This window comes from Pseudochaenichthys georgianus, chromosome 19, assembly GCF_902827115.2.
Source record: "Pseudochaenichthys georgianus chromosome 19, fPseGeo1.2, whole genome shotgun sequence".
Classification (NCBI taxonomy): domain Eukaryota; kingdom Metazoa; phylum Chordata; class Actinopteri; order Perciformes; family Channichthyidae; genus Pseudochaenichthys; species Pseudochaenichthys georgianus.
This window is the reverse complement of record NC_047521.1, coordinates 21,886,671-21,906,418: the sequence shown is the minus strand read 5'-3', so window position 1 is coordinate 21,906,418 and position 19,748 is coordinate 21,886,671. Positions and strand designations below refer to the sequence as shown.

Below are 19,748 nucleotides of genomic sequence, written 5' to 3'. Positions count from 1 at the left end.
ACTCCTGGTCTGTGAGAAGAAGCGATGCTATAGGAGGAGCTCGGAAAAACTTGTGCTGATATTTACCCTCCGAGCCCCCATGTGAAAACTGACACCTGCTCTCTCATTGCACTTTCTCAAGATCCCGATTGTGTATGTGTTTGTTTGTATGACAGTACATTTCTCTTTGTGCCTCTCATGTCGGTTTGTGTGACCGTGTGTGTGTGGTAGTGTAAAGCCCAGTGGGAAACTGAATACAAGAGGGCCCTATACCAGATAAACAGTGCCAGAGAGGGTTGACGGCAAACACAGCTGGAGGCGTGCAGCGACACCCTGAGAATGCTCTCTCAACGCTTTTCTAAACATGTAATAGATCACTTGGCTTCACTGTCCAAATACTCTTATACGGCCCTTGTGTGCTTTTATCTCCTCCATCGGGATCTCAAGTAACTTTTACACAAGTTGAGTTATCTTGTGATATAGGCACACAAATCACAAGAGGTTTGTTTGTGGCTGCTGGGTTTAAGTCTCGGTTTTCACATTTCCTGCAGCGATTTCTCACATATTTCCTCTGTCTTTGTGACAAATTCACTTTTTCAAAACACTTTGAAGATGTACCGTTACATCTGCTTTATAGCTCCACATATTGGGATTGCACTTTTTTGCATTCAGCAGCTTCAGATATACCGTAACCTAATTATAGTGTCTGGGGTCAGAGGTCACAGCTGGGCGCCCTGGGACGTTTCATTAGCAGAAATGGAGGGAAGAGACCGCAGGTGTCCTAAATGGATCCCTCCATCTATTGTGTCCCAATTCAGGAAGCTCTCTGTGACTTATGACTTTTTAACTTTGGGGTTGTCTATTTGTGATCAGTTGTTCTTATAACGGATGTACTTGTTGTCACATCAATACAACAACTTGCATTATCCATTGTGTTGAATAGAAGTTTTGACTTTTAAAAAAACACAATAACCAAGTTTTGAATCTGGTTGTCTGTAAAGGTGTAATCTAAATACATTAGGGACATGTTCTACTTGGTCCTACATTTGAAAAGCTATAAATGATATGCATCGGTATTAAAGGTGTAAATAAAACACCCACAGGGGGCAGTTTTCTGTATGTTAATGAGTACTTTAACTGTTGATATAATAAGTTAATTAAGCAATTTACACTTCAGATCTTTAATTAAAGGTGGGGTAGGTAAGTTTGAGAAACCGGCTCGAGATCGCTAGAATTTGAAAATACACAACCGGATAAAATCTGCCTCTTCCTTATAGAGCCCCTCCTCCAACACACAGGAACGCGCACATGACCAATGAGGGCACGAGATAAGTGTGTGCCCCGATGGAAGGCTGACAGGCAGGTAGGCCATAGGTTGTACTTTTTACAGTATTACGGCTTCTACAGATGACTTTTTTTTAATGGATTTTTTGTCAAAGCACTTAAGATATTCATTGCTATCGGGATGTTAAGAGCATTCCATGGAATATAACAAAAAGTGTATCTCGAGCCGGTTTCTGAAACGTACCTACCCCACCTTTAAGTGAGATTCTAAAAGCAGGCGTTGTACTTGTGCAGCCTTTCCCTGCTTTCCCCCGCTTTCCCCCACTGTTTGCATGTTCCTAAATGGAGCTAAACTCTGGTGTGATTCAACCCTGAAATTGTTTAGCTTTGCAGCTTGAAGTGCCGATTAAAACGGCGGAGAGATCAAACTAACAGTAACCCTCATAGCAATATCGCTGCCAAATAACTTCTCCAGAAACATCTGCTGACTTCTAACATCCCGTTTTCTGGCTCCTTAAGAAAATGATCAGTCACTATTTCTGAACGCCACAGCTCTTCTACATCTGCAAGTGGAATTGGTTGTCCTTAAAACCTAATAATTATTGTCTCCTTATCTTGACAAAGAGATAGATCCAGTTCTTATCTTTAGTGTAAGCAGATAATGTTCGTGTCATTGAACTGACTTCACACGGCGTCAACACTGCAGACAGCCATCATGTCCTCTGCGTTGATTCTCACATTCCTCACTGTTCAAAAGCACACAAGGGAATAGTGTAGCTGGAGGGTAAACAGGCCAGACTCCTTTTAAGTGGTTCTTCACACAATGTCTCCAGTGCTAACTCAAGAGGACTCTACATTTGGCAGTCAGTGCTTTATTGCGAGCAGCAGCCAGGGAGGAAAAGCGGCAAATGAAAACACATTCAGAGCGGCCGCTGAATGCACAAGCGGTTTCCTGCGGTACGTGAGGTTTGAGGGTACATTTAGACTACAAAGCATTTGCATTCAGTACCGCAGCTCTTGATTGTAGCCAGATTGAAGCAAGCATGTCATATCCCTTTATAGATGCCGTATTTCCCTCATTAGAGCAGGGCAGTGTGTGTGGTAGCTTTCCGTATTTATTTGCAAAATCAGGTCTGTGAATGGGTTCGCCTGCTTCTTTTTTGGAGGGAAACCCCCTTTAGTCGTCAGCCTTTAGAGGACTGGATGTCCGACCCCTTTCACTCCACATTTATGGCGCTCATTAGCTGCAATTAAGAGAGCGTCTCCCAATCTCATTATTTGGAATCCAGATTAGAGTAATATAATCAGCATCCCAGTGGTGCTATAGTGATGCTTTAGGCCTGGTGAGTTTGATAGGCAGTGTTGTTGGAGCCCAGCTGGGGGTCAGACAGAGGTTCACCGCTGCCTGTATTGCTGCCTGCGCCCCAACCCCCAAAACAACTCCTAATTGGCTGAATCACTTTGGAGGGAAACTTAACAAGAAGCTGGATCCCTCCAAAATTGACAATAGGTAAAGTGTTTTACATATGTCCACAGGGAAGACAGATGTTGTCCCTCTCCACCACATCCACATTTGAATACCCTTATCTGGATACAATGGTCAAGAATACAAAGGGGATATATTTTGGCGGTCAAGTCAGTTGCATAATTTTTGGCGGTCAAGACGCATTGCAGTTGACTTTTCATACTTGATGCTGTGGAGCGATTCATTCAAATGACCATTATACTTCTGATGTGATTGATTGCTTGCTCATAGTCCACTTCTGACAGTTGTCAACATCAGTTATGCAGAAAACAGGGTGGTCTCCTGTCTAATACTGTGACTTAGAGTCATCTGATCCTTAAGACTGGAACTACGTCTCTTTCGCCTATGATGAATATTTGTTTCATATTAAATCATTGCTTTACTAAGTCATTTCATAAGTGTCATCTTCTCCTGTCATTAAGTTACTTAGAGTTTAAATATACATTTCTGTGAAATTGTTTAAAATATTTATTGTAAACAGACTTAAAATTATACATTTAAAGAAATAACTATTTGAGAGGAAAACATTTCTGGAATAAGTTGACATTTTGGTAAATAAAATGTTATTGTTTTTTTTAAGAATAAGATAAGTAGTTAGAGGCCACTCTTATATTTGGGTGGTAAATATTAAGCTTAAACTAGCAGCGCAGATATCTTAAGCAGTTTAGTTTGTATTCTAAATTAAGCTAACTGGCTGCAGTTTCATATCAATAATGCAAATAAATATATGAGGACAGATATGATAAAAGGTAAATGGGCTGTATTTATATAGCGCTTTATCCAGTCTTTACCACTCCTCAAAGCACTTTTACAAGTCATCATTCACTCATTCACACAGAGGATGTCACTTACTCAAAGAAGCTAGCATTCCCTCACAATCAAACCCACAACCTTCCCATTGAAACACAACCGCACCATAAGAGTGGTATTGATATTCTCATTAAGCAAGTATGCTTGCCTTTCCACTGAAATGCTGAACCATTCCTTTAATATTGCCCCTCAACATAGAAGTGTGTGACGACTACTACAACAGTCTGATAAATCCTCATATTTCTGTGTTCACAAATGTTGCCATTACACCTCAAAACATCTCATTTACTCACTTTCTTATAACATTCTAAGATCAAATTGATCAAAACTGAAAAGAATGGATGGTCAGTTTTGTTTTTGCTGCCTGACTAACTGACCTCCTCCTCCTCCTCCTCCTCCTCCTCCTCCTCCTCCTCCTCCTCCTCCTCCTCCTCTGCACTGCATCTTGCTCAGTGAATTAAGTTTGGCCAGGCTAGGTCATCCTTGGCTGTGCAGAATAGAATTAGCCTGCCTACACACATACACAGACACACATAGAGACTTTAAACTTTAAACCCCCCCCCCCCCCCACCCTCTATACAATGGCCTGCTCAGACAATAGACACATGCCAATACTCTGACCCCCTCGGCTATTTCCCCCGTGCACAAAAACCTCCCTGTTCCTCCTAAAAAACCCTCCGCTCAGTCAGCAGAATAATGAGGCCGATAAGATTACATTTTTACCGATCACATTTCACATCATATCGTAGAAATAATACCGAGCTTAACAGGTGCAGCTGTTCCTGAGGAGGGTTGAAATCCGGCCGTTGGTCAGAATTACACTTGACGTCGCCTCGAGGTATTAAGTTACAAGTGATAAAATGAATAATATGACTTGGTTTCATAGCTGCAGACTGGGAAGTTAGTAACCAAAGATCGAGCTGAGCTTTACCTTTCAAAAAAACCATAACAAATCAAGCTTTCCCAAGGGCCTTTTTAGGCTGCGGTTAATAATTTGTGTGTTACAAATAAAATGATATATAAAAAAGTGTCTCAATGTGAAAAGTAACAGGATTAAGGGTTTAGGATAAGAAACGATTAAGAGATCATTCCTCAAGATTTAGCAGTAATCCAACAACCTTCACATTTCAGCCCCCAGATGACAATTAAAATCTCTGAATAGGGGCCATGATTGCGCACCAAATCTGAATCCAGAGCGTCGTGTATCTCCCTCCATCTTTCACCGACTCCATTCAGACTCCTGGTGACCTGCAGCTCGTCCCTGAACCCCTTTTTGAGGTAATTTCCCTCTTTCTTTTTTTAAATACCCTCGCACACGAGCTGCCCTCCAATTTTCTCTCTGAGCACCTGCACTTCAGTGTCCTCCGGCTCATCAATGGAACCTGTCTGTTAAAAACGTATGCATCTGTTGCAAATGAGGTAGCTATTGTTGGGGGGAAACCCTTGAGGGGACCGCCAAAATTAAGCAAACCCCCAACCCCCAACTTCTCCAACACAAACACACACACACACCTCTTTCTTCAGGGGTATCATATCACCTCTCCCTCGGGGTGTGCAAGGCTGCATGTTGTCATTATAACAGGTGGATTTGAATGTACACAACAGGTGGGTTTTGAGCGGTTTCCTTCACTTTAACATTGTTTTCTACTGGTTTTATTTCAATGAAGCAATGTGCTTTAATCTCACAAATTGAATTAAGGGAAAAATTGCAATAATGGTGTTTATCTCGTTTGAGGATATTAGAAAATCTGCAAAGCATACCAGAGGCGGTAAATATTTATCTCACAGTTCCAAGTGGTTGTTTGGCTTCCTTTTCCTCATCTGACCCGCGACTGATGAACGGAGGAAGCTGAAATAATGGGGGAGAAGAGGAGAGACAAAAAGGAGTCTGTCCTCTTTTTGTCCTCTGTCGTCCTGCGGAGAGCTGCAGACGAGGTAGAGAGGAAAAGGAATTGCTGAATAACTAGAGCATTGCAGACATTGCTAAATTGCCACACACATGCACAACTGCCTGCACACACACATTTCCTTTATATACACGTAGACGCACACACATGAGAACACACATTCATGCATAGCTCCAACGTAAGGACTTCGGGCCCTATCTGCTCATGTATGCAGGCTAATCAGGGCCTCTCCACAGAGAGAAAGCAAAGGGTCAGACGGGGCGAGATGTTTGTGATGGAAATTTGGACGGCAGGCGTAAGAAAACAAAGCTCGAGACAGGACGCCCCAGAGACGGCATACTTTACATATGAGATAAGACACATTGAGGAATTACAGAAGAAAATTGGATCACAAAGCCCTTCTCATTCATGTTAACGATTAAGAGCTCCATTGCAGGCACTTTCACAACATGATCAGAGAATAGTTGGATTTAGAGAAGATTTAGTTTGTAGATTTAATTCTGAGTGGGAGGAAAAGAAACATATTTCACCAAATTATAACGTTAGAAAATCTTTAAGGGGACAAATACACAAGGTTCAGCACTTAAACTGTCTTTAAGATATTACAAAGTATGCATGATTTTTAACTAGACTTCTAAATTCAAGATCAAGATCCATGTGCATTAGCTACAGTGTAGATATGGCAATGGTAGGCTCCCCCAACAGTGCAATATGAATATATATATATAGGACATAGAACGGGTAAAATAGTGCAAGAGAATTTGTTGAGATGTGCAAAAATGTAAATACAAAACAAATAGAAATAGTGCAAAAAGAGTCTATATACAAGTCATGATATATTCGATAAATAAAAGATGCAAACAGATGAAAATTATTGATATATTGTTTCCTTTCCTGAAAGTGTCCTCAAACAATTCACACTAATCTTTTTCAGCTTTTTGCATGAACCCGGGAGATGCAAATTCCTCCACTGATTGCACATCATTTAGGGGTGACGGTATTGCATCGGCCTCCAACTAAATATGCACCGCTGGAGCTCAGGACGTAGCGTTTACTGGGCGCATTAGTGCATAGATCGGGGGCATTTGATGGAACCACCGCGCTTCACTGGGAAATCACACAAAGATGGGATTTAATGGCCCTTCGATTGAGCGATTTTGAAAAGCCAACCTCTGACCCCCAGCCCCGACCCCTTGCAACCCCTCCCATCCTCCAGGGTCCAGTGCTTGTCATTGGTCATTTGTCAAACTCCTCGCACTGATCTGATTACCGTCCAATTTGGGATCTGCCGACTACACACTTCTAGGATCAAGAAAAGCTGCTTTCAGCAACTTTACATGACAACAAATAGCTGGATTGTTGCGGCGAGAGTAAAGAGACAAGTTCTATTCAGGCGATAGAGACGGACAAAACTTAAGCTGGCTGCCAACCTTGGTATCTACTGATGTTGAAACAGTCTAATGAGGAACAGAGAGGAATAGTGTTTTACTGTTCAATAAAACACACTATAGTCATATGTCAAGAAACCTCATAATCCAAAAGGTGCAATGACAGAGGAAAAAGGTTTCCTTTGTAATCTTTCGTTGGACTGAGGGAATATGTTTCTCTGTAATACATCCAAGGCGAGGCTATCTGGGGAACTACTGGACGGACGAATGGCACGCGAGCCAAGAATATTCCAGTTCCAGTCATTTCCTCATAAGAATACACGGTACAAGTAGAATAAAAGTGGTGTTGTTTCGATCTACCGTGTGGGACGGCATAACTTCTATTCTTTTTAGCTAATGTTAACTATGTTGTCTTGCAGAGAATTTGCAGACAAGGGGGGTAGAAATGAAGAAAGGTCATTTGCTGAATAACTAGAGCATTGCAGACAGCGCTGAACTGCCTGACACATTCATGCATGCACACATATGCATGACTGCCTGCAATCACACATACTTTCACTCTCTATACACATGCACGTAGACGCACACATGAGAACACACATTCATACAGAGCTTCAACCTGAGGATTTTGAACCCTATCTGCACGTCGTGTATGCAGGCTATTAGCTGGCAAGGTAACGAATAGCACGCAAGCTAAGAATATTCAAGTGTTTTCCAGTCATTTCCTCGTTGGAATGTGTCCACATCCCTCCCCCCGATGTGTTGTGACCGGGAGAAGTTGTAACGTTTCGATCTGATGCGCATCAGTGAAAGGTCCCATCCAAGCGGACAGCAGATAAACACCCTGTGGATAAAAGTCTACAGTTGCTAACTATCAGCTAATGTTAGCTCTCAGTCGTCTTTCCCTGATTGACTTATGTCATCACAATCAAGATGGTTGGCAATGATTCAATAGATCGAATTTGAGTGGCAAAGTTTGTCAGAGTTGATTTGAAATCGACATGAATACAAGTCCACTGATTGCTTTCATGATTTCAAGTGAAAACCCACCTAAACTGGATGAGTATAAAACACATATTTTGGTTTAAAAGAAATCCCAAATAACAGAAAACTAGAGAAGCCGTAGCAGACCTTTTCTATGGAAGTAAAACTATTGCATGTGTGCACTTTGAGATTCAGATCAGCTCCAAAATGTAATCGGCCTTTCCCTGGCTAATGCTACACCATGCCACTAAGTTTCATGACAATCGGGCCTGTAGTTGTTTCGTAATCGTGCTGACAAACAAACAAACGTTTACAGGAAGGTATATAATATTGAAATATATACCCTATATGACTCTGTATGCAACATGTAGTGTTATAACTGTAGGCTATGGAGAGCATTGGTTTCATAGTAGAGTGTGTGTGACTGTGTGTGTCACTATAGATGTGTCCTTGCATGTCTGACTCCTCTGAAAGTCTTTTCCAAAGACCTGTCAGTCAACACTCGCCTTTTCCTGAGCTGCCCTGAAGGACTGTGCAAGATCCCCCCCCCCCCCCCCCCCCCACACACACACACACAGAAACGCACCACCCCCCAAAACAAACCACTGTCTGGCTATCACACACACACACACACACACACACACACACACACACACACACACACACACACACACACACACACACACACACACACACACACACACACACACACACACACACACACACACACACACACACACACACACACACACACACACACACACACACACAATTAGCCCATAGCTCATTATGTCTGCCTTAGCTCCTTTGGATTGTGTTGTGGGGTGGGGGTTGGTGCAGGGTGGGGGTTGGTGACCCTGGAGAGCATGACCTAAGCCGGGGACATTCAGAGAGTTACGGTGGGGAGTGGCAGCGAGGACAGGGGGATGGGAGGGGGACATGCAGGGAAGTTACTCACTCCTTGGTGCCCCTGCTGGCTGGGCTCACCCCTGTGAAGAGTCCCACTGATTAGTCATCACTGACTTGCATGAGCTCAGAACAACTGCTTTTGTATTGATAATGTGATGGGACACAGCTCATTATAATGTAAACAACTCAATCGTGTGTTTTGAACCCTGCAATTAATAACAATCGGTAAACAAATATTGTTTCCATCTGGAGGAAGTTGTTAGTTTTATTAATCGTTAACTTTAATATAAATGCACTGAATTGGAGGAGGAGAAGATGGCTCAAGAGTTTAGATTTCCCTCCAAAAACTATTTTGTAAAACTTCTCCCCCGCCACTTATACGAGCTACTCAGCAGCCGCCTCCATCCCCAGCCGCCACACATCAATCCATGGGGTGTGTGTTTTGAGATGCAGTGTGCTGTCAACCCCCCAGGGTGGAAAAAGATTTTTGGACTAACATTGCAAGTTTTAAAAACAAACTCTTTGGTTTCAGTTTACTTAAGCCTCCGTTTTGAGGTCTCGAGCCAACTGATGCTAAAAAAAATACACGAAGGTTATTCGCTAATGTGTGATTAAAAGTAAATGTACGTAAGTCTAATGCACAACGTGGCTTAATGCACATCTGCAGTTTGTTTTATTGCAGGGTACAACATCTCCTAAAATCGTTTCATTCTTGCATGATTTTTGGCATCTTGAAATCCTAGTTCCCTCTTCGCAGCAGGGATTCAACTCTCCTTAACAACCCACATGTTGTTAGCTCCCTGTTTGTGTGCACATTCTGAATTAGATGAGTTATTCCACCCCCTGCCTCTGTCAGGAAGCTTAATCAGGGCTGCAGAGGTGTGTGGGTGACCTTTGACCCCTGGGTATCTCTGGGCTTTCTCTTACTTGCCTTTGGGCTAGCATCAGGATATCCCTCATGTAACTCCTAACCCAAGGTGTTAGCTTTAGCGACCAGTGGTTTTGAGTTAAAGCATGCGCACATAATGTCAGTTGTTCATTATAAATGATTACCAAACTCTTTTAACCAATGACGGACTAAAGTGATTACAAGTTACACTTTAAATACACACAGGTTGCCTTTCTGTGCACTTTTTGGAGTATATTAGAGACAATTGTGAGATATTAAGGAGTAAACTTGTGTAATGCACATTGAAATATGGAGATCTAAAGCAATTCATATTGAAAAACGTGTGAGAAAAAAATAGTTAGTTCGTTTTTTTAAGTTTTAATTTACAGATTAAAGTAAATGTACCCTGTTGGACTGACATTTCAAGTAAACTTTGATTTGTAAATGAAAAATATTCCACCAAAAAACACATCCTTAAATCTTCGTTCACTCCCATCAATGTTCCTTTTCAAAAAGTGAACTGTAACTTAAGGCACATAGAAAATGTAACATATACATATAAGTAGGGAGGATGTGGCTCAGTGGATAGTGTGATGGACTTTGAATCAGGGGATAGCAAGTTTGAGTCCCACTGCAGTCAGCATGTCGTTGTGACACTTCACCCCAAATTGCTCCTGTGGGGATTGTCCACCGTACTCAAAGTCGCTTTGGATGAAAGCATCTAACAAATGACATGTAATGTAATAAGTGTGCCCACAAAGCAACTTCGATTTGAGTTTGTGTCTGTGTTTTGGCACAAGAGTTAATTAAAGGGATGACTAAGTGAATGTAAAGATGGACGTTGTGATTGACAGGTGGGCATGTGTCCTTTCTTTGAGGTCGCAGTGTGACGGACGGATAATTACAGAGTTTCTTGGCAGGCGTTTTGTTTGTATTTTATATTACTAAAAAGCGACATAAAAGATGTATTCTGATAGTATGACAATATAAGCACACTTCTGAATCCGATAATCAAAATGCAACGGCGACTTTCCCTTCATTAAGCTGGTTTATCAAATGAGGCGTAAATAGAAACAATAATTTCCTACATTTCCATTTTCTTTCAGTTGAGACTGTGAAACTATTCTTTTACTTTTGTGTACAGGTTGCATTCAGACCCACTTGAACAAGTCTATGAGCCTTTCCCCTTCCCAAAATGAGCAAACCCACCAAACAAAGGGCCACCATTGTGGATAAACACAGCTTTTGTTTTACCCATTTGAACCTGAGGTTTCCCTTAACGCCACGGAGAGTGTGTTCACCCTTTTTCTCTTTTCAGACGCGTTGGCGCTGAATGGCGGAGACCACTGCCAAATGGGAAAACGACTACACAGGCAGAAAGAAAGACCAGAATCAATCAGGAAGTGGCTGCTTTTCAGCTGTGCCAGAGGAGCCGGGCAACTTCCTGGTGTTGTTGCCAAGGTGACTGGAGGCTACGCCAGCTGGTGCAGTGGGCATCAGTTTTGAGGGGGGCAGAGGATGGCGGTTGGGATGTTGGACAGGAGGCGTGTGCAGAGAGCTCGTGAGTTTAAATGTAAGCAATGGGCACTTCAAGCTGCATTCACATGCCCCATCACAATGTGGAGTTCCTGTTTTGTTTGAAATCTTTGCAAACAATCACCAAGTCTCTCCAATAACTCCCAGCTTCTGCTATGGCGTGTGTATGGCACATTATTTTGTTGGATAATTTAGTAAAACTGTATATCTTTGTGTAACTTTTTCATATAATGAACAAATGCTCTGATGGAAGTCAGACTTTCAAATATTTGTTTTCCTTCTTCCTTCCTTTTATAAGAGGACTGAATACACCGAATAACCCTTTACTAAGCACATTTTAACATTACTTGTTTCAACGTATACACAGAGCAGTAATTTAAATAAAATTAAGTGACAAAGGTTATTATTATGCTCTTTGATGATTATTGTGAGTAAAGCAAAGATACCAGCACATGTATTGCTCAAATTAGTATTGCATGATTTTATCTGCTAAAAATTACTTTAGTAGAATTGTCACTCAGAATTAAGACATATCACACACTTCATTTAGTTTCTAGTTCATAAGGTACACCTTGACGTACTAAAATACATACTAACTTATGAGGGTGTTGAGTTGTCTATAATTGTATCCACCACATGTATCTCAATGAGGGAACACTTTTTATTTGACCCAGATATTTGTTTGTAATTGCTGAATTTGCCCACAGATTTCTCTTATCTTATCTTATCATAATTAGATAAAGGCACCACAATTTGAGTATAAAGGGGAAAGTGATTGTATGTCATTTATTGAGCGCTGAGTCATTATTTGTGTCACTGATAGTGATAACAGTTACACATCTCTGAATCTAATCTTGCAGCAGTCAGTCTCTGATCTAAAGCCCAGATATTGGGGCTGGGTAGCTGGGTGTTCTGGGGGATCAGGGGACCGACTGGTGGAGATGGGTAAACACAGCTGGGGACACACTGCGCTGGTGGGTCTGCGGCTCAACGGCCCCCTTCACACATTTATCAGTGTGTTTGCTCAGGGGATGTGCCTTAATCTTCACACACTGTTCTCTGCGCGGAGCCTTCCAGAGACCCAACCGGCCCGGATGAAAGTGCCCCCGTCCACAGCCACAGCCCTGCTAATTCCTCCATGGCTAAACTTGAATGTTCTTCACTTTATAAAGGTTCATAAAGGTCATATATGGATCTGTGTGTGGGTGAATTTCTCTGTGGGTGGGATCTCCCTGATAATATATACAGAATGATTGATCATAATCTGCCCCATACAAATGAATAGACCATTGTCAGGAAGTGTCAGAGTTTAGGCAGAAATAAAATTATATCTGAAAGATAGAATATTCAATATGTTTGCAAATGATCTGTACTTACTGAGAATCACAACTTTAGTCAGAGTTAGCTGCTCTAAATTGACTACACGTTGAGTGTAGGCCTATGTATGTATCTATCTATTTTTCTAACTAACTAACTATCTGTCTATCTATCTATCTATCTATCTATCTATCTATCTATCTATCTATCTATCTATCTCTGTTTAGATGAAACTCTGATTATAGACCGCCATCTGCCGGTGATTACTGTGTGTTGCGTTGCTTTCTGTTAAAGCCGTATTCTCTCTTTTTCTCGTTTATCACATCGTTAAATACAAATATTGTCATACAAAGCACTATCTCCGCATTTAAGGCTCAATCAATGACATTGAATTAATCGTATTATGACTCAGTGTCTTATGAACATTAATATTCTGGTAGGCAGTGGTTTGCTTTGAGAGTAAAACAACCCTTTCGGCTTCCGTCGACTTCGCGTAAGCGCTTGACGTCAGCATAACAACAACCTGTGATGACAGCTCGTATGGGAAAAAATATATCGATAAAGCTATCAAATCATATAAAATCGGTTTTACCTGGATGTGAGATTGCTTCTACAAGGTAAGGAGTGTTAACTGCGATTCACAGAGACAACCTCTTACTCTGAAGTAGCATAGATAGATTGGAAAAAGGCTGTGTAGCAAACAAGCTAACCTAGCATTAGGTTAGCATATTTATCTTTTCTCAGGTTGCGTTGGGGCTATGATGTGAACGTAAGATAAATGCTAATATGTATTTTTTTTAGACCCGTCATACATATATTCCAATCAGCTTGTGATTAATTGTGTCACTGAAGGTAATACAGCTGCGTAGGAAGAACGGTCCTCTCACTCGAAAAACGATTGTTGTATAATCGACAACATACCTCACTATGCTAACAAAGCTAACCAGCTAATATCTAGCTAAGCACCGAACTCTTGTTTGCTGTTCACTAAACTTAACGACATTGTCACTCTGTTTATATGATTGCTTCTGCAACACATGCATCTCTCTGTTAGTGGGCCAAACGTTAACCCTATGTATTTGTTTACAACATCTTACATTGTGTAGCAGTGGTGTAACGTTGCAGTGCAGCAGCCTTGCATTAAAGGCAGTGAGTCTTTAATATTTAGCTAGCTCTGCTTCTCATGTAGTCACCACGGACGTCCTTCACACGAATAGTTAATTCGCTGGCAGTCCAGCCACCTCACTGTCATGTTTGTGTGCACAGTCAGCAACAAATGCCTTTTTCTGGGTGGCATCACAGACTGACAGCACCTAATTCTCCCCAAGACGCGCATTGCAGGTGCTTTGCAGTGAGTGTTACACACAACGTGAATGTTGACTTAGCTTCACGTGCATTGTGTGTCTCTCCTCTCAGTTTGTGAGACCCAGGAGATACAGGGCTTTCTTGAACCCATCAGCTAGCCAGCCGGAGACACGGGGAACAGGATAGGGAAGCAGGGCGAGGCGGGCCCCGCGGAGCCGGTGGAGAAGATGGCCGGCAGCCCGGAGAAGAGTTCAACCGCTCAGGAGCTGAAGGAGCAGGGGAACCGGCTGTTCCTCTGCCGCAAGTACCAGGAGGCTGCTACGTGTTACAGCAAGGCTATTGTGAGTGTCATGCTAATGCTGGAATTATGTCTAAATAACTCAAACATATTAAAATGATATTGCCCTTGTCTACAGTATCTAATTTTACATTATGTTCTTGTGTATGTGATTATATTTTACATGTATATAGGCCTTTACTTGGTCACTTGCAACATTAAACTTATTTTATGTGTACATAGTTCACTTCTCGTGCATTACTTGCACATTGGTCTTGCAACATAATCTTGCACTATTTTTTGTTTCATGACCTATATATATTTTGTTGCATTGTTGGAGAAGCATGAGACTTAAGGTTGTCATTGCGATAACTGCACTTTAGCTGCTGTGCCTATGACAATAAAGCCTTTGAATCTGACATTGCTATGATGTTAAAGTGCATGTGTATTTGTCTGGTTTCTCCCAGAACCGTAATCCATCGGTGGCAGTGTACTACACCAACAGGGCTCTGTGCCATGTGAAGCTGCAGCAGCATGACAAGGCTCTGGCTGACTGTAAGCATGCGCTGGAGCTGGACAGCCAGTCAGTGAAGGCTCACTTCTTCCTAGGCCAGTGTCACCTGGAGCTGGAGAACTACGACGAGGCCATCGGCAACCTGCAGAAAGGTCAGAGAAACTACAATAAGATGGGGAAACCTTTGTTTGATCAGCTTGATCATGTAATGCACAATGTTCCTCGTGTATTTCCTATTATCCATAAGTCAACGTGTTTCTCTCTTTTAAAACTGGTTTAGTTACTTATATCACTTATTGTACTCTGAGGAATGTTATGGGCACAGCCAATCTTGCAGTATGCTTTGTCATTGTACAATAATAATAATACAGAATAAAAGATAAAACATTTTCTATTAACTCTTTGATGTGTTATCAAAGGAACAAGAAATGAAGGAAATACAAGTGTAAGAGAAACTTGAATGGTAAACGGATGTTAATGTTTCTACAGCTTATAACCTGGCAAAAGAACAGAGGCTGAATTTCGGAGATGACATTCCCAGCGCCTTGCGCATTGCGAAGAAGAAACGTTGGAATAGCATCGAGGAGAAGCGCATCAACCAGGAGAACGAGCTACATGCCTATCTGACCAAACTCATAATCGCTGATAAAGAAAGGTGAGACAATTATCCAGCGTGCTGTGTGTCATAGTAATCTTTTGATGAAGATTGGTAATAATGATTTCTAATAAACTTTTCTTCAGAGAACTTGAAGAATACAAAGAGAAACAGGACGACAATCAAAATGGAGGCGATATTGCCAAGATTTCAACAAAAAATGTACGTTCTATGTCTTGGACTATATCAGTTTTCATGCTTTTAAATACATAGAAACAACCTCAATGTAATATTCATGAATATATTCGCTGTGGCCTACTTAGGACAAGTATCTAATGGACATGGAGGAGCTCTTCTCTCAAGTGGACGAGAAAAGAAAAGTGAGTATGGAAATAAATGAATCATTACAACTATGAGCATGTAATAATTGTGTTCATTCATTCGGTCGCTTACCATGTCCACAGCATGCATTGGGCAAGAAGCAAAAAAACCCATCTTGAATAGGTCACCATCATCCATCCAAATAGACGCTGATCACATTCACCCACACAAATGCATCTCTGCTAACGGTAAACACCTACATCCCACCACCTTTGATCGTTGACATAGCAACAAGAGAAATAGACATGAGCACATTATGATGCCGCATTTCAGATTTGTTTTTTTTTCTATCATAGGGACATTCTTTTTGCATCTGCTACCATTAGTGGTTGCAATTGCATCTGTGATAATTCACCTTTACTCCAGACAGACAGTTGTGTACTTTCCCCAGCCTGAGCTGTTTCTATGGTTACCATCACTATTTGTTTGCAAGGGCTTGTGGTGTTTAATTATCCTGGCTATGGATAGTTGCTGCCTGAACTGAAGGAGTTGTCATGTAATTGACAGGAGAAAAGACACCGCGCTGACTACAACAGGGCGATGAGCTTCTTTGTGTTAGGAGGTGTGAAGGTTTACTAAACCCTGACGAAAGAAGTGTGTTATTCACTACCTTCATGATATCATTAGTGAGCTCATTGATGCTTTCATATCATATTTCCTTGGACTGGGGAAGTGTTTTCAGAGGATAGTGTTGGCAGCTCTTCTGATATGATATCTGTAAGGGAAACTTGTGTGTAGCAGCAATGCAGTGGGAGTCACCGACTCAGGAAAGAGACACGGGAAGAGCAGGAGCTTTGATGTCAAACACTGGAGGTTTATTTGGAGCTTCGGCCGGAGAATTCACATCACAAGTCACAGCAGCCACGATCTGACTGCACGGTAGAGTTGCCACGTCAATTCTGAAGAACTCCACCCCAGACCCATGTATTTAGCTAGTTCCGAGAGCATCATCAACATGCTGCATAACAAGATAAAATCATAACACCTCTATCAGCTGACGCCAACAGACAGGGAGACAGAACACTGAGAGCACAGCAGCCAAGGTTACGAGGTGCGCGTGCTGTCAGGACAGTTTGAACTGATAAACTGGGTCAAAGTTATGGGCCTTGGAAAATATTTCCCCAACAATATCCATATATCTCTTAGCGTTACATCAGTGTGACTCTTGCTGCGTTTTGTCGTCCCTTCAGAAGCGGGAGATCCCAGATTACCTGTGTGGGAAGATCAGCTTTGAGCTGATGAGGGAACCCTGCATCACACCCAGTGGGATCACTTATGATCGCAAGGACATTGAGGAGCACCTACAGGTAAAACCTTCGTCAGCTGCATTATGTTTTAGGGTTTTCTGTCCGTGTGCCGTTACCTCAGAAAACATTTTGAAGAGAAGTTCTTTAAATTTGGCAGAAATGTCCACTTAGGCTCCAGAATGAACTGATTTCCTTTTGGTAGTCAAAGCTCAAGGTCACTGTGACCTCACACATCCATGTGCTTATGACAATTTCACACAAATGTCGCTGAGAATAAAACGATGAAGTGATGACACCCTTTCACACTGAAATGGCTGTAAACTGCAACTTGACGGGTTGCTGGAGGCAGACAACCACAAGGCGGTAGTTGAAGTTTATTTTATGACCACTGATTTAGTAATAAGTTCTAAAAGGGACAAATTCAAGAGGGAAATTCAGACCACATATTTTCAGAAGTGGCCTCTGTACACATTTGTAAAACATTTTTTTGAAAAAGCACTTTGAGCTACGCCTCTTGTCTGAAAAGAGCTCTATACATGTAGATGTGTGACTTGGTCATGCTAAAATGACACTTTTTGTTGTAGATGTGCCTAAAAACGGTCTTATTTGCATGAATTAGCTATATAACCTAGCAGTAGCTAACACTAGCGTATAACCTGCTCTCTGTGCAGCGGGTGGGTCACTTCGACCCGGTCACCAGGAGCCCCCTGACCCAGGACCAGCTGATCCCAAACCTGGCCATGAAGGAGGTGATCGATGCCTTTATCCAGGAGAACGGCTGGGTGGAGGACTACTAAAGGGACCCCCCCCCCCCCCCACCCACCACCATCCCCTCCCATCTCTCAATCCATACTCCCCATACTCAACACAAAGCCTGGACAACACCAGACTATAGAACCCCCCCCCCCCCCCCCCCCCCCCCCCCCTTTCTGGATTATGTACTTTTACACAAGCGGGAAACACCACATTATGGACTACCAGATGGGAGCAATGTATCTCGGTCTGCCTCTTACCCCCCCCCCCCCCCCCACATTTGATCTTTGCTGTAAAACTCCCCGCTCATACTTTCTGAGGCTCTGCTGCTCCCTTTAAGACCCCCCCCGATCTCATTCTGCTCTTTCTTTACCTTCTCTCCTCCTTCCTCTTCCTTCTCTCCTCCTTCCTCTTCCCTTCTGTCATGCTGTATTTCTCCAGCCTGACTCCCCTTCTTTTCTCTCAAAAAGGGGCCACACTCTCTGGTCTCTCTCGCTCCCTCCCTCTCTCTTTCTCTGAGTGCCACAATCCTTGGAAAGCATCAGCATTTGCACTCCAGTGTTTCACACACACCACCAATATTAATGTATTACGTATGGTGGACATTAAGACATAGGCCTTGTATTTGGCGTTTACTTTAGTTTTTCATATACATTGGAGCATTTGCCCACTTCTTAATGTACATTTTTTAAAGTGGGACCTGAAATGCCAAAATCCTTTTCTCCATGAAGGTGTATGCAAGTTTCACATGATGAGAATTGCAAACTAGTCATATAGGGAATCAAGTCTCTTCTCCACCTGCAGGTGGCGCTCCAAACATGCCTACTCATGTCTCCATGTAAGACTCTTAAGAGGATGGTTAGTTTTTCTTCTTAGCATATCAATCACACCCCATTACAGACAATTTAAATACGTTGAATGTATGCATAATGTACTCTTTAGGTTTAGGCTTGACCTACAGTAATTCAAAGTGTTTTTTATCGGGACAATACAAGAATTTCATGAAAAGCGGCCTTGAACTGGATGCTGAAAACCAACGGAGATGACCGCTGTATACAAAAAAAAAAAAAGTTTTCACATTGCTGGATATTAATTGAAAATGTTTGAATATTGATAGATGACATTAGCTGTTGAAAAACCTGCTTCGGAGGACGGTCTGTGCTGTGTGTGTTGTTCATAGAAACAAAAAATTGTGCTTGGACGTTGTGTTTGGCTCGTGCTGTTTGCCTGGAATGCCTGTGGACGCTCACATCAAGCATGACGTGATTTTTTATTTTCCTTTGCAAAGGCAAGAGGATAGTTTTCATTGGTCTCACCGTTTTGCTGTTCGTGTTATTTTTCATGGTTGCAACATCTTCTGTAAACCAATCACCAGTGTGGGACAAAGTTGTGTGTTGTTGCAGGGATTTGAGGTTTGCTAGTATCGATGTAACAACGTCCGTGTTTAAAATGCTGGAAGAGCTCCGACCATCTTTTCTCATCCTTACCTCAGTCCAAGTTTTTCGGTGCTGGTTTCCTTTCTGTAAAACACATTTTAATGTAATCAGTTTACAGGTTATTTTCCCGCCGAATGTGCGTCCGTGGTGAATCCGGCCTGTCGTCCGTGTTTCATGTCGGGGTGCAGGTAGTGTACATAATTTGCTCGTGTATCTCAGATTTTATTTCTTGACAAAATAGGGTTCTTTTTTTTTTCTTTTTCTTGAGAAATCCTAGAGCTTGAGAAACTGTATTAAATGTAGATATGTTGATAACATAAATGCCTGGTTCAGTTTTCATTTGCCCCCATTAAACCGTGAACTTTGAGTTGTTATTTTTCCGACTCCTTACAGATTCCACCATTTTGCTGCAACATAGAGACAGAGGCCGTTTCTCAATGCGAGTAAAACTGCTGCAGAGCAACTATTTCAAGTATACTACGTAATCGAGTGGCGCCGAAGGACTGGTTTAAATGCATGGTTGCGGTAGGATAATCCGAAAATCAGCTCCTAACGTCTAACCCTATCGTCTATTCCTTGACCTCTGAGTGAAACGTCACGGGGTTAAGGGATAGCGGATAGGAGAATTCAAAAGGATTTAGGAGAAGAGACTGCGGTGCTTTAGAGAATCCGACTGCACCTTCACTATCCGACGTGTTTATGATGCGCCAGC

At 42.1% G+C, this 19,748-nt stretch overlaps 1 protein-coding gene across 1 annotated transcript; it reads left to right on the top strand.

Moving 5' to 3' along the window:
* Positions 1-13,029: 13,029 nt before the first annotated feature.
* Positions 13,030-17,655, top strand: stub1 (STIP1 homology and U-Box containing protein 1). Its single transcript, XM_034107670.2, has 8 exons — positions 13,030-13,145; positions 13,945-14,174; positions 14,578-14,776; positions 15,114-15,279; positions 15,366-15,441; positions 15,543-15,599; positions 16,791-16,907; positions 17,519-17,655. The coding sequence occupies exons 2-8, from the start codon at positions 14,061-14,063 to the stop codon at positions 17,642-17,644; spliced, it is 855 nt and encodes a 284-aa protein (XP_033963561.1). The 5' UTR covers positions 13,030-13,145; positions 13,945-14,060; the 3' UTR covers positions 17,645-17,655.
* The last annotated feature ends 2,093 nt before the right edge of the window (positions 17,656-19,748 follow it).

Bases quoted from the DNA above. Each gene is read 5' to 3' on its own strand.
- stub1 (XM_034107670.2), top strand. From the start codon at position 14,061: ATGGCCGGCAGCCCGGAGAAGAGTTCAACCGCTCAGGAGCTGAAGGAG. The intron at 15,280-15,365 runs GTGAGACAATTA...ACTTTTCTTCAG, and splicing joins ATAATCGCTGATAAAGAAAG to AGAACTTGAAGAATACAAAG. The intron at 16,908-17,518 runs GTAAAACCTTCG...CTCTCTGTGCAG, and splicing joins ACATTGAGGAGCACCTACAG to CGGGTGGGTCACTTCGACCC.